This window comes from Mercurialis annua, linkage group LG7 (assembly GCF_937616625.2).
Source record: "Mercurialis annua linkage group LG7, ddMerAnnu1.2, whole genome shotgun sequence".
Taxonomy (NCBI): domain Eukaryota; kingdom Viridiplantae; phylum Streptophyta; class Magnoliopsida; order Malpighiales; family Euphorbiaceae; genus Mercurialis; species Mercurialis annua.
In genome coordinates, this window is record NC_065576.1 from 44,414,328 (window position 1) to 44,428,451 (window position 14,124).

The 14,124-nt window shown below is 33.6% G+C and overlaps 1 protein-coding gene across 5 annotated transcripts; it reads right to left on the minus strand.

Annotated features, from left to right (window-relative positions):
• Nucleotides 1-4,769: 4,769 nt before the first annotated feature.
• Nucleotides 4,770-10,116, minus strand: LOC126655485 (pentatricopeptide repeat-containing protein At5g65560-like). 5 transcript variants are annotated; one of them, XM_056103570.1, is made up of 4 exons: nucleotides 7,119-10,116; nucleotides 6,827-6,897; nucleotides 5,594-6,077; nucleotides 4,770-5,247 (listed from the first exon to the last, which is right to left on the minus strand). In XM_056103570.1, exon 1 carries the CDS (start codon nucleotides 10,024-10,026, stop codon nucleotides 7,213-7,215), a length of 2,814 nt encoding a protein of 937 aa, XP_055959545.1. In that variant the 5' UTR covers nucleotides 10,027-10,116; the 3' UTR covers nucleotides 4,770-5,247; nucleotides 5,594-6,077; nucleotides 6,827-6,897; nucleotides 7,119-7,212. The 5 variants fall into 5 exon arrangements, with proteins under 5 accessions (XP_055959545.1, XP_050205652.1, XP_050205653.1 ...); XM_050349695.2 differs by lacking the exon at nucleotides 4,770-5,247 and having other exon boundaries at nucleotides 5,488-6,077; XM_050349696.2 differs by lacking the exon at nucleotides 4,770-5,247 and having other exon boundaries at nucleotides 5,488-6,077; nucleotides 6,827-6,900.
• Between the last annotated feature and the right edge of the window lie 4,008 nt (nucleotides 10,117-14,124).

Consider the following 14,124-nt stretch of genomic DNA (forward strand, 5'->3'; position numbering starts at 1 on the left):
TTGATTCGGTAATTTCGACAAAACGGTGCAGTTTGGTGTGAGATAATGAGGTTATTAGATATTTGATATTCAATTCGGTTTAGGGCATCGGTTAACCGATTTAACCGAAAAAACCGATATGCAGAAACGACGTCGTTTTGCCAGAAACCTCACACATGCGAGGGAACCTTCCAGACCTTGTGCATGTGCGAAGGGTTTGTGTTTAACAAACACAAAACGCTGAGTTTTGGTGTTTGTATATATTCCACATTTAAAACACAAACCCTAGCACCTCTCAGATTTTCATCGATTCAACTCCTTCATTTTCTAATTCTCTGAGAGTTTCTCTCAACTCTGAAACTGAAACCCCTAAAAATTGAAACCCTAAGTCATCTCTGTGCCTCTCTCGCTCCTCTGTTCCCCGCATAATCAATGGTTCCTCTCTGATTACATGCTTAACTTAAACTAAATCCATGGCTGCTTGCTTCTGTTCTTCGGTTCTCACTCTCTCAGTGTGTTTTGTATGAACAAAAACAACATCCTTTCAAGTTTCAAAGTTTCAAACTTTATTAACAATCTGTTAATAACGAAGAAAACAATAGTTAAAGAACATATGATATGGTGAGTGTTCTACGGTTTTTAAATTGATTTTTGATTACTCATCATTTCTTCTCAGATCTTTATCACTGATATCTATTCTTGTTCACTTGTTTGTGTTTGTTTTTTTGAAAATGGATGGACTGGATCATTTCACAGAAGTTTCACTGTCAATCACAAACTTAAAAGGTAGATCTGTTCTTGATACACATTTTTATTTTATTTTGATTTTTATTTTGTAATTTCTGCCGTTTACTAATTGTTTGTTTTCTTTGTTTTGTCGAGAACTGAAGTGGTGGAAGCCTGCGATCTCTGAGCTCTCTTTGTTTGACAGTTTGAGACATCTTGATTCTTGTGGTGGTGGAAGCTTGAGTCCCATTTCACTTTCTGATGGAACCCGATTCAATTGTAAGTTAAAAATGCCCTTTTGGTTTATTTGATTTCTGTTTTGTTTAATTAGTTTTGTTTAAGTAGTTTTTAAAGTTTGAACTGACCTAGTGTTCTTATTTTTTATTCCAGATGCTAACAGCTGAGCAAATTGGGACTGGGGGCAATGTTGCTTCCAGTCCTTGTGCACCTGTTAATACTACTGATGCTGTTATTGAGGGCTCAACACAGCCTCAACCTCAACTTGAGGCAGCCGGGAATAATCCAAAAAAGAGGAAGCCAATGTCCAAAAGGTCTGCTGTCTGGGACCATTACGAACGCATAAACGATGAAATGGGCAGAGTGGTTAGTGCTAAATGCTTATATTGTGCGAAAGAGTATCAATGTCATAGTAAACTGAATGGGACCTCAACTCTTAGAGCCCATATGCTTGCTTGTCTAAAGAATCCTCACAGTAAGCACACAAGGCAGACTCTCTTAACTGTTAATAATATTGAACCTGCTGGTGATGGGGATAGATTTAATTTAGGGGCATGGAAGTTTAGTCAAGAAGCTGTTAGGGAGTCATTAGCTTACATGATAATTGTAGATGAGTTGCCCTTACGGTTTGTAGATGGAATGGGGTTTAAGAAACTGATGAGTACTGCATGTCCTAGGTTTAGAATTCCTTCTAGGTGGACTGTGTCTAGAGATTGCATTGATATGTTTGCAAATGAAAAGTCAAAACTTAAGTCTGTTTTGAAAGAACACAGTCAGAGGGTTAGCATCACTACTGATACATGGACTAGCATTCAAAGAATAAATTATATGTGTGTCACCTGCCACTGGATTGATGATTTGTGGAAGCTAAATAAACGTATCATATCTTTTATTCCTGTTAGTGGTCATAAGGGTGAGTACATTGCTAAGTCCTTGGAGAGTTGTATGCTTGATTGGGGTCTGAAAAATGTTTTCTCTATCACTATGGACAATGCCAGTAGCAATGATGTAGCAGTAAATGTCTTTAGGAGGAAACTGATTTCTTGGGGAACTGGGGTTGCTAAGGGGAAGTATTTGCACATGAGGTGCATTGCACATTCTGAATTTAGTGGTAAGTGATGGTCTTAAAGATGTGAATGTGTCTGTTAAAAAAGTTAGAGAGTGTGTTAGGTACATTAGAAACAGTCCTGCTAGGTTAAAAAAGTTTAAAGAAGCTGCTGATTTTCTTGAAATTGAATCAAAAAAATGCCTATGCCTAGATGTACCTACACGCTGGAACTCAACTTACCTTATGCTTACCACTGCATGTTTATTTGAAAAGGCTTTTGAGAAATATGATGGGGATGAATCCTCATTTAAGATAGATTTGAATGGTGCTATTCCTGATGGCAAGGACTGGGAGGTGGTCAGGAAATTTGCTGATTGTCTGTCTCATTTCTACACTGTCACTCTGCGTATTTCTGGGTCTTTATATGTTACTGCTGACATGCATTTTCAGGAAATATGTGATCTTAATGTTGTGTTATGTGATATGATGGCAAGTGAGGATGTTGAGGTTAAGTCTTTGGGTGAGAGAATGAAGGTAAAGTTTGATAAGTACTGGGGGGATCCTGAGAAGATGAATAAGCTGATTTTTTTTGCTTATGTGTTTGATCCAAGTGTTAAATTAGCAGGCATGGAGTATTCATTGATTACCATGTTTGGACAAGTTAAAGGTGTTTGTTTATATAAATCTGTTTTTGATGAGCTAACCCTTCTGTTTAATGAGTACAAAACTCTTTATGAATCTATTGGTGGTGGGAGCAATGTTTGTGAGATAGGCTCTCAACCAAATTTGACTCAACTTGATGGAGGCTGTAACCCAGCCAATGTCCCTGTCCCTTTTTCTGTTGCTGGTGGTTGTAAAACTAGAAAGCCTCCATCAGTTATGAAAGCTAGATTCAAGCAACATAGGAAGGAAATGGGAACTTCAAGCTGTCGAAGGACTGAATTAGAAATCTATCTGGATGAGGCCTTGTTGGATGATGAGGATCAAATTGATGTGCTAATGTGGTGGAAGTTCAATTCTGTACGGTTTCCAGTTCTATCCAGAATGGCCCGAGACATACTTGCTGTTCCCATTTCTACCGTGGCGTCTGAGTCTGCCTTCAGCACTGGTGGAAGGGTTCTGGATTGCTTCAGGAGTTCTTTAACTCCTAAACTGGTGGAAGCACTTATTTGTACACAAAATTGGTTGAGAGCTTCCATTACTCCTTTGGTGGTTGAAGAAAGTATTGAAGAGTTGGAGACATTTGAGCAAGGTTATGCATTCTGTCTTAGTCTCAACTCTATTTTTATCTTAATTTCCAATTTATGCTTTATATCTTGTTCTGAACTTTTTTCTTTTGTGGATTAACCAGGATTGCCAAATGTTTGCACTCCTGCTTGTTAGTACCTGGAAGCATATGTTGGTTTTTTGCTTTTGGAAACACAGTTACACAAGACTGTGTTGCATTCTGGCTGGCTATGGACTATGAGGTGGAAGCCTATGCCCAACAGAAATGTCCATGTCCCTGTCCCTTCTGATGCAAATCTGATCTGCTAAATGTCCCTTTTGAAACATCTCAATTGAGCAAAATTCTGTGGTGGAAGCAGACTAATGTAAGCTACTTGTTTTTTTAACTTCTTCTTGAGAATGTTTCAACTTCTAACTGGTTTAATGCTTTTAAACTAGTCTATTCTATGCTTTTAAACTGTCCTTTTATTTCTATTCTATGCTTGTTAAACTGTCTTTTTACTTCACTCTTTCATATTAATGTTTTCAAAACTGTTTGCATTTTAAACTTCATTTCTTTGGGCTATGATGAAGCTTCCACCACAGATTTATATTGGTATGCATTCATTGATATGAAATGAAGTAATGGCACATTTTAGAGCCACCATTCATATGTGATATGATTGTACTACAAATGAAAAGAATAATCTATTTCTGAGCTCCTAAATTTTAATATTTCAAAGTTTTATCTACTGTACTTCTATTCTATGCTTTTTATACTTAATTTGGGCTATGATGAAGCTTCCACCAAAACAGATATTGTAATGCCTTCATTGATATGATATGATGCAATGGCACATATTAGAGCCACCATATTATATGTGATGTGATCGCATTACAAATGAAAGGAAGAATTTATTTCTGAGCCCCTAACTTTAAATATTTCAAAGTTTTAATCCTATTTGAAAGCTTTTAAACTACTTCTAGTTTTACAGTTATTTGAAAGCTTTGTTTCTGATTGGATTTTCCAGCAGCTTGAAGCTGCCAGCTTCTCATCCTTCTGCTGCTTTCATGCTCAACTGTCAACTGAACTCAGTCATTTCCTATTCCTGATGTGAATTATGCAGTGAAAAGAAGGATCATTATTTGAATGCTTGCTGAGTTTCTGTTCTGAATATTTGGTTGTAACTTGCAAATTGCAAGATTATATTTTTTGATAATTTGAGATGTAATTTTTTTGCATATATTATACTTGTAAATTTGTAAAGAAGGGAATTAAACTATGGGAAATAGTACTTAGTGATTATATTTTGTATTTAGGGCATGTCATTTGAATGCCTTTCATTGTATTTTGATAAATATTTTAAATTGCAAAAGGCCCATATGGAGGCCCATGTGGAAGCCCAAACCGATATACCGAATTGAACCGAACCGAAACCGACCGACAAATATCGGTTAAAAATATTTCGGTTATCGTTTAAAAATGTGCAATTTGGTTTGTTTCACTCCTGTAATTCGGTATCATCGGTTTCTTAATATTCAAAACCGAACCGACCGATGCACAGTCCTAGGTTAAGGGGATTTACCTGTCAATGACAATGGCAATAGCCATGTTTTGTGATTCCTGTCTGGTTTTAATGTCTTTTTCTAAAACTCTCTTTCAATTATTATCGCCCATTGAAAAAAGGAACAAAAGATCATTGAATCCCTAAATTTGTATATCAAAATCAATTAACTCACACTTAGTCATTTTATTCTATTAAGAATAATACTTAGATCACTGCGGTTTTTAAATTTGTTCAGTTTATACTGTTTAAAAGTTAATTGATCTAAAAATAGAAAATATGATCCTTAATTGATTAAAATGGCTAATTGTGAGTTAATTGATCCAGACGCACAAATTCAAAGACCGTGATGACCTTTTGCTCGAATAAAAGGAACCAAATTAGGAACTGTTCATCCCGCACGCTGATGTTGAAATACAAGCAAGCCATTACTGAGTGACAGATGAAGGCATGTCTTGACTTGCCAATCAAGCCATAAAACAGCAGCTGAAAAACAAAAGAAAACCTGTAATAATCAACATCAGCAAACTAAGATAATGATCAGCATATTATTACAAACCACAAAATACATTGCATTGATAAATTTGAAATAATTGAACTGAAAAATTACAAGAATAGAACTTCATCTTGATCTTAATGCATCAGAGAAACGTCAAGATATTTCTTCGTAAAAAGGGGAATGAATTTTCAATGGTGGATAAGATAAAAACAATACACTACAGAATAGATTCTTGAAAGCAATATAAGATTTCAAAAAACTATTCCAGAAAATTGATAATTATCGAAACTTCATTAGAAATATTTTTTACTTTTATGTCATCCTGTACACTACCTAACATAATAATCAGTCGGCATCAGCTTTCCAGCATCCGAGAAATCATGTTGTGTCAAAATTGCTTCATCAGTAAAATCCAAAATTTCATCGCCAAAACCCCATGAGTTTCCTTTCCCTAAATTCTAGTGCCAACACTTCCTCAAATCCGACTTCTATTGTTTCTGATCAAAATCAATAGCACCTATTTGATGCCTGGAAAAGGACTGTCTCTTGGTTGCTGCAGGGTTTCCTTATCAGCCCGCTCTTCTTCAGTAGATGCTTGATCAAATTTTTCCTAATGATCAGCAGCATTCTTCCAACTTCCAGAAGAAATCAATAGCTTTAAGAAGATGAAGAGCTTGTCTATGCAAGCACATAAAAAGATTGCAATGTTAGATCTGGAAGATCAGCTTTAAGGCAATGCTATATGAGCACTTTGGGACAGAACAGCCACTAGCATCATATACTTCTACTCCGACCCGACGAACTTCCATATGTCTTCCTGCAAAAGTAAGTAAGTTCTGAAAAAGCATATAAGAAATGTTTGCAGTTCATTCCAAACAGATGGAGTGACGATCTACTGAAGATGCTGCAATCAGGGTTTTCCATGTACAGTTCAATTAAAAAAAAACAGCTGCTGAAACTGATAAAAGAAAAAATGTCTAAGACGTTTTCTTTCTATATACTCTTTATGTCATCCACGTTAATCCCATTTTATTCATTTCCCTTATTACTAACATTTTCGACACCATATAACATAGCTTTGGTCACAGCTATTAAGAAACCATCTTGTGTAAAGCCATACAAGTGAGAAAAGGTAGAGAGAGTGGCATAACAAAGGCCTTTGCCAATAAGATCTAGCCGGATTTGCTGCACTGTTATTAACAGTGATTTTAGGCATACACCACTTGTAACGAGCTCAACTAATATAAACAATACGTGAATATTCTAACAGAGGCACCTGGAACCTCTAAAAACTTAGTGAATGTAGCAATGATTCAAGATGAGAATATATCAAGTATTCTAAGTTCTAACAACAGTACCTGGACCCTCTACAAACTTGGTGAATATAGGAATGACTTAAAAAGTGAATACATTATTTAGAAAAAGGTAGAACCAATTAAGGAAAATGAGTGCGTGAAATATGACAAGTTTCATTCACAAGGCAAATATTCATAGAGTATAAATAATAATTAGAGTTACCAACCCAACCAAAGGAAAATTATTTAATGTTCTAAAAACAGCACGCACCTGCAGTTTCAAAATCTTCAAATTTGTATCAATGTGGTTAAGTTTTGCCTCACTACAACCAGCAATTTTACCTGCTAAATACAGTAAAAGAAAATAATGAAACACAAGGAAAGTAAAAGTAAATTAAGCTTCACTTTCAAATGTCAAATGAGAACAAAAATTACGAGCAAAAGCAAGTCTCCTAATAGTCTAGTACGTTCATAAATCATAATCAGTTCAGTTTTGCTTGTATACCGCTTTACATATATCAGTTCAGTTTTGCTTGTACACCGCTTGACATATAAATATATACCTTCATCGACAATGGCACTGCAGATTAGTGAGAGGTTAACAATTATGCAGAGCAACTCAAAGAATTTATCGTTCATTGCAATTTGAGTTGAAAACTATGAAAGGAAGCTTGATTCCCTCAATTCGCTATTGCTTCTATCAATTTCTAATGATTTTCCAACTTTAGATAGTTCTCTTGCTAAGATTACATATGTATGCAAACTGGGAGTACAGTTTCTAGATTCCATAAGATAGAGAAACTTCATGCATAGATCTGATTCCCCTCCTTGTAATAAGCCATCAACCAAAACAGTCCAAACAATCAGATCACTGTTCCATTGTTTATCAAGCAACCTTTGAAATATATTCTGAGCTTCTTCTACCCGATTAACTCTACAAAGTGCAAAAATGAGTTCTTTATAGACTTGCAGATGAGGCTGTAAGCCTTCATCGGCCATTAGATTGAATATGTCCAATGCATAGTCCACTTTTAAATTCTTACAATGGGCAACTAAAAGTGAGCAGTAGACTTCCATGCTAGGAGAAAAACCTTTATCTTTCATAAATTCAGCCAGCTGTCTTGCCTCACTAGATCTCCCTTCACTACACAAACCACAGACTAGAGTGTTGTATGTGTCAATAGTAGGTTCGCATCCATTTTCCGACAACCTTGATAAAAGATTACCAATCATTTCAAACATAGCAACCCTTTCATGAGAGCTGCAACCATAAACTATTTCATTTTGGGCCACAGCCCTTTCTGTGAGTAATTGGCACTCCTTATGCAGCCCTTTCAACAATACATTATACGTTTGGAAGTTGGGTTTGCAGCCCATTTCAGCCATCTGCCGAAAAAGTACGAACGCATGATCTATCCTACCAAGCAAAGCAAAACCATCAATAAGAGATGTAAATGTGACTTCATCAGGAACCAAACTCTTTAACTCCATTTCCTGAAGTAGCCCCTCAGCATCATCAGCCCTGCCTTCTTGACATAGGCCATAAATAAGAGAAGTATATGTGTGTGCATTCGGCAGACAATTAATCTGTTCCATTTTATGAAAAATCTTAAATGCCTGATCAGTCGCACCATTCCTACAAAGCCCATCAATCAAAGATGTATAAGTGATGGTATTTGGTTGCAATCCCTGCTCTGTTATCTTGCCACAAAACTTCTCGGCTTCAGAAAATTTATTATTTTTAGATAACCCACTTATAATGGCATTATAAGTTTCAATAGTGGGAGTGCAGCCGTTCTCTCCCATCCTTTCAAATAATGACAAGGCTATATCAATCTTCCCCTGCTTACAATAACCATCAATCATGGCTGTATAATTCCACTGGTTTGGGCTTATGCCATACTTAAGCATTTCATGAAAGAAACTAATTGCTAAATCCAATTTACCCCCTTTGCAAAAGCCAGAAATGAGTTCACAATAAGTTCTCTCATCGGGTTGACAACCATTCTCCTTCATAATAAACAAAAATCTCATCGCATTGTCCAGTAATCCTCTTTTGAGGTATTCAACAATGAGCAAATTATATGTTACCAAAGTTGGAGATGGGCCAGCCTTGAGCATTTTATTGAAAATAACCATAGCCTTCTCAATATCATCAATTGCAAACAACCCCTTTATAATCTGATTGTATGTCTGTGCATTTGCCAAGTTACCATGTCTCTCCATCCAATCAAAGATCTTCAAAGCAATCCCAAATCTTCCTTCAGTACACAATTCATTTATCAATGTATTATAAGTAATCGTACTCGGAACAATACCTTCCCTCAGCATTTTCTGGTACATCCCTATAGCCACTTCCATTCTCCCTGCCTGAAACAACCCGCTAACAAGTGCAGTATAAGTTTGCACATTTGGGCTACAGCCCCTCGCTATCATACTTTTGACAAGACTAACCGCCTCATCCACACGACCAACATCACACAACGAACTAATTGGCACAGTATACGTATACACAGTCGGTTCAATCCCTTTCTCAGTCATTTCTTCAAGCATATCCATTGCTTCTTCAATCCTCCCTTCACTACACAACCCATTAATCAAAGTTGAATAAGTAACCGAATTAGGATCACAACCGTCTTTAATCATCCTATCAAAAACCTCAAACGCCTTATCCAAATTACGATTCCTACAATGCCCGAGAATCAAAGAAGTATACGTAAAACAATCCGGGCACATATCGAACTGAAAAATCTTATTATAAATCAACAATGCCTCTTGAACCTTCCCTTTCTTACACAAAATATTAATCATAGTATTAAATGTCAACAAATTAGGCTTAACCCCACTATTCAAAACTTGAGTATAAACATTTTGAGCTAAACTAACCATACCAAACTTCCCCAGTTGAAGCAAAAGAGTATTATAACTGTACAAACTAAACCCAACAACACCATTAGCACTACTAATTCCATTCAAAAATTCAATTACCCGAATCAGCTCATCCCCATTTCGACAAGTTTTGATCATCAAAATCCTAACGTGATCAGCCGGGGCGAAAATCTGATCTTGAACAAGCCTGTTAAGCATAGAAATAAAACAGCCCATATCATGTTTGTAAAAATGCCTCTGAGAAATCCAATAAAAGAATCGAAGGGAGACTTCAGTATTGGTGTGGGCGTTGATAATTTTGGCAACATGGTGGGGTTTTAGAGTGGAAGATAAGCGGTGGAGTTGTGGGTTTTTGGGCCAGTGGGAATCGGTGGAGAGTAAATTGAGGATTTTGGAGACTAAATTGGGAAATGGGGAGTTGGGTTTTGAAGAGAAGAAGAGTTTTGTTAATGGGGATTTGAGAAGGGACGGTTTTAACATGGCGGGTTCATGAAGGAGAGGGATCGTCGTCGATGGTGGTGGTGGTGGTAAATTGGGATTAAATGGATTTGGAAAAGTGGTGGGGAGGGTGAACGTGGTCATTGGAGGACCATTGCTAAGCTTCTTTTTACTGTGTGTGTAAATTTGTTAGGGTTGGTTTTCTTTTAAGCCACCTTGCCCAAATTAAACTCTTCTCCGATCTAATTTGATCTTATATCAAATTACTATGATACTCCATATGTTCACATTTTATTCTCTTTTATTTGATAATTGAACGATATGCTCCCATTTTTGTCACCGTCGGCAATTTAATCTTTGCGTCTATTTTTGATGTTAGTCAACAGAAACAACGAAACTACATGATCCCTCACTTTGATTTTTTTACAACGATTTCGCTTCTCATTTTTATTTCTTTTAACGATTTTATCCCTCATATTTAAAAATTAATTTACCCTAAATTTTTTTGACTCTGTTGACTAACGCTAAAATTGAATGGAAGGACTAAAATATTGATAGAAATAAAAATGAGAGACCATATCGTTTGATTTTCAAATAAGAGGAGTTGTAGTGTGAATTATGATAAATATGGAGGGTCTCATAATAATTTTCTCTTGATCTTAATTTGATTTTAATATTTTATTGCTCAGAATAATATGGTTTATACAACATTTAGGCTTAATAACTTAACACAATTGATTTCAAAAAAAAAAAACAATTATGAATTTTAGCGTGTTATGTTAATTTAACACAAAATCTTCAGTTTTGGCAAATTTGAACGCCAACTTTTGATTTTTTTTATAATTTTAGACACCGAACAATTTTTCGTCATAAAGATGCTAATGTGGAAACCGAAACAGTGTTTTTTCTGGTGGGCACATCATCATTTTTCTCTGTCTAAAATTGTAAAAATATGATAGTTCATGTCTTAATTTACCAAAATTAAAAGTTCGTGTTAAATATAAAACACGTTAAAATTCGTGATTTTTTTATGCTTTTAAGCCTAATATTTATTTAATTCTAATTTTTTCTTGAAATTAAACGTATATTATTTAAAAAAACATAAGGATTTTGTATGTTTATTTATTAGATTATTAAAAAAATATTATAATTGCATGTCATATTTGTATTTATTTCGAACTAATATGTAATAAAAATGAATTGGGAATCTATTTAAATTAAATTTTAATTAATTTAATTCTTACGAGAAAAAAAGCTGATAAATCATTTTAAAATTAATGGAATTGATACACTTTTAAAATAATTAATTATACGAAGTATTACTTATTTCTATTTTCTAAAAATTGTAGTAATTATTTCAAAAATTATTATATCACGTAAAATTGTAAATCAATTTATTATATAACTTTTTTAACAGCATATGGATATTGTTAAGGTAATAAACATCGAAGTATATTGTAGATCAAGTGATACAAAGTATATAAAAACACTTTTAAATCTATCAATCGATCTACTAGAATAAATAAAACAACAATATAAATTTTAAAATAAAAATTTTGAATTAGGTGACAAGAAACAGGATGAATTTAAGTAGTGAGAATTTTTTGACTTCATTTACACCTTTAGAACTTCCATTTTCAGCTTGTTTTGGTGTAAATATTCCTCAAAGATGTAATCATAACTTTGCTTCATTAAAAATTTGAATCAGAAGTTTGAACAAATGCTAAATAATATCGATCTAATCAAAGATTACCACAATACGTTTGAATTTACAACATTTAAAACATACAAAAACCACATATAAATCTAAAAAACTGAACAATTTATTTTGAAAATATAAAAATAAACGAGTTAGGAGACGATGATTTTCGACGAGAGGCTGAAAATCATTATCTCCCGCTATCAAAGTTGAAGAAAATGGAACTCTGATCTCTATAATTTTTTTTCTCTCTCTAAGCAATCATTATATAATATTTTTTTATTATTGAGATTAGCATTCAACTATATTTTTATTAATATAATATTATTAAAAAAAATTAATTCAGTTTTAATATTATTAATATTCAACTCAATTATGTCAAAAGTTATATACATACTTGATAATTCATTTTTTAGTGCAAATTTACATGAAACACATGTGCTCGGAGTTCGTCCTGACTTAAATGGGTCATTTCCATTTATGTGCTTAAGCATTGGTTAAAAATTCTTATGTGAATCTAGTTCGTTAGATAGGATTATTAATCATTCATTGAAGACATGACATATGGTGTAATTAAATGCTATAATCAATCAATAAATAGCATCATTAATTAGTGCCTTCTAATCCGGTGAATTAATCTGTAAAACATGATAGAAGTTAACCAGACGGTGGTTGTCCGATTAAATCTTTAATGCTAAAGATAGTATTGAGCTTTGAACAGCGTTTTTAGTATATGAATATAATTGTGTGTGCAGGCATACATCAAACTCTTTATATAATAGTTGAATGTATACCTTGTAAATTTGAATAGGAAAGTGAATCCTATTTAGTAGGGTTTAATCCTGATTAGAAGTGTTATTTCTTATTCAGACATGAGTCCTATTTAGGAACATCTTCTTTAATAGTCTCGTCTTCTTAAGTTAGAAGTTATCTTACTAAGTTGAAGGTTACATCCAAATAGGAAAGATATTCGAGAATCCTTATAGATCTGGTGATCTGCTCGAATTTCAAGGTCGACGCGCTTTGTCTGAGTCCTCAAGGGATTCAGTTTATCCTTGTGGATTGAGATTGTATTCCAGTCGAGGCGGATCTCATTGATTCGGCCACTGGATTCGTCTGACTAAGCCCTTTGGGCGGGAGTCCGATATCGTCTGAGGATGGATCTCATGCGACTCGATTCTGTAGTACTTATAATAGAATTTGGTATCCATCAATTAGTGATTTTTTAATTAGAATTAAAACTATTTATTAATTGCTTATGGCATTTAATTACATCACGTGTCATGCATTCAATGAGTGGCTCATAATTCTACGTGTTTGAGATCAAAAATCAATGCTAATAAACCTAGATTTTACTATTTTCTTCATAATCTGTCCGAGCTGTAATATGAATTAAATAGTTTTATTTATTTTTCACATAAAAGTCGATGAGTAAATTCAAAGTGAAACTTTATATTATTTTTTATCCTTATTTTTATAATCTGTTTTTTTTATAATTTTTTTTATAATTTTACAATTTTTTTTCACTTTTTAATGTTTTATTCTTTTTTTATATAGATTTTTTTCTGGTGTTTTTTTAATGTAACTATGGCGTATTATAGTGTATTTATTGTGTGTTTTTTATAGTATAACAATAGTGTATATACACTGTATATCTTAAAGATACTACAAATACACCATAAACTCTGTAAATACACCATAAACAATGCAAATGCACTATAAATATATTTAAAAACCAGCAAAAATACACCAAAAACTATAAATACACCAAAAACACCGGAAATACACTAAAAATACACTACAACGTAAATATATTATAAAAACATTGCAAATACACTATAAATCAATTCGTTCTTTACAAAATCAATAGCATTAAAATAAATAAATAAATCTATAAATAAAAAAAAGACAAAATGAGAATAATAGATAAATTTTATAAACAAAAAAAATAATAGATCTACAATAATTTATTTACAAATTGTTTAGATCATAAAAAAAAAATCTAGAAATGATGTCGAAAAATCCATATCGCGAACAGAAAATACCAATGGAAAAGCGCGACCATAAGAGACGAACAGAAAAGCGACCAGAAAAGACGAGAAACCCATCAGAACTAGACGAACGGAAGAGACGAATGAAAAACGAACGGAAGAGAAAAAGCACCGGAAGAGACAAACGGAAAATCAAACGGAAAAGAAGAAGAAAGAAAAAAGAATTTTGAAAGAAAAAAGAGTGCTTATGTAAAATTTTAACTTAAAATAAGATAAAATTTCTATATATAATAGGTATTCTTATAAATATATTTGTTATTAGTGTAGAGTGGAAAATTATAGAAAAATGCTGTAAAAAGTGATAAATACTTTTTAAAATAATGTATTTAACAAAAAAAATTCCAAAATTCAACATGCTAGCCGCTTATATTGTCTGCCAAGGTTTTAGTGGAAGTTTTACCGAAGAAAACTATACTTGGATTCAGGGGGAAAATTTGAATTGTTTGTCTTCCAAAAAAATAATAATTTCTCACTAGTAAAATGGTTATCCAA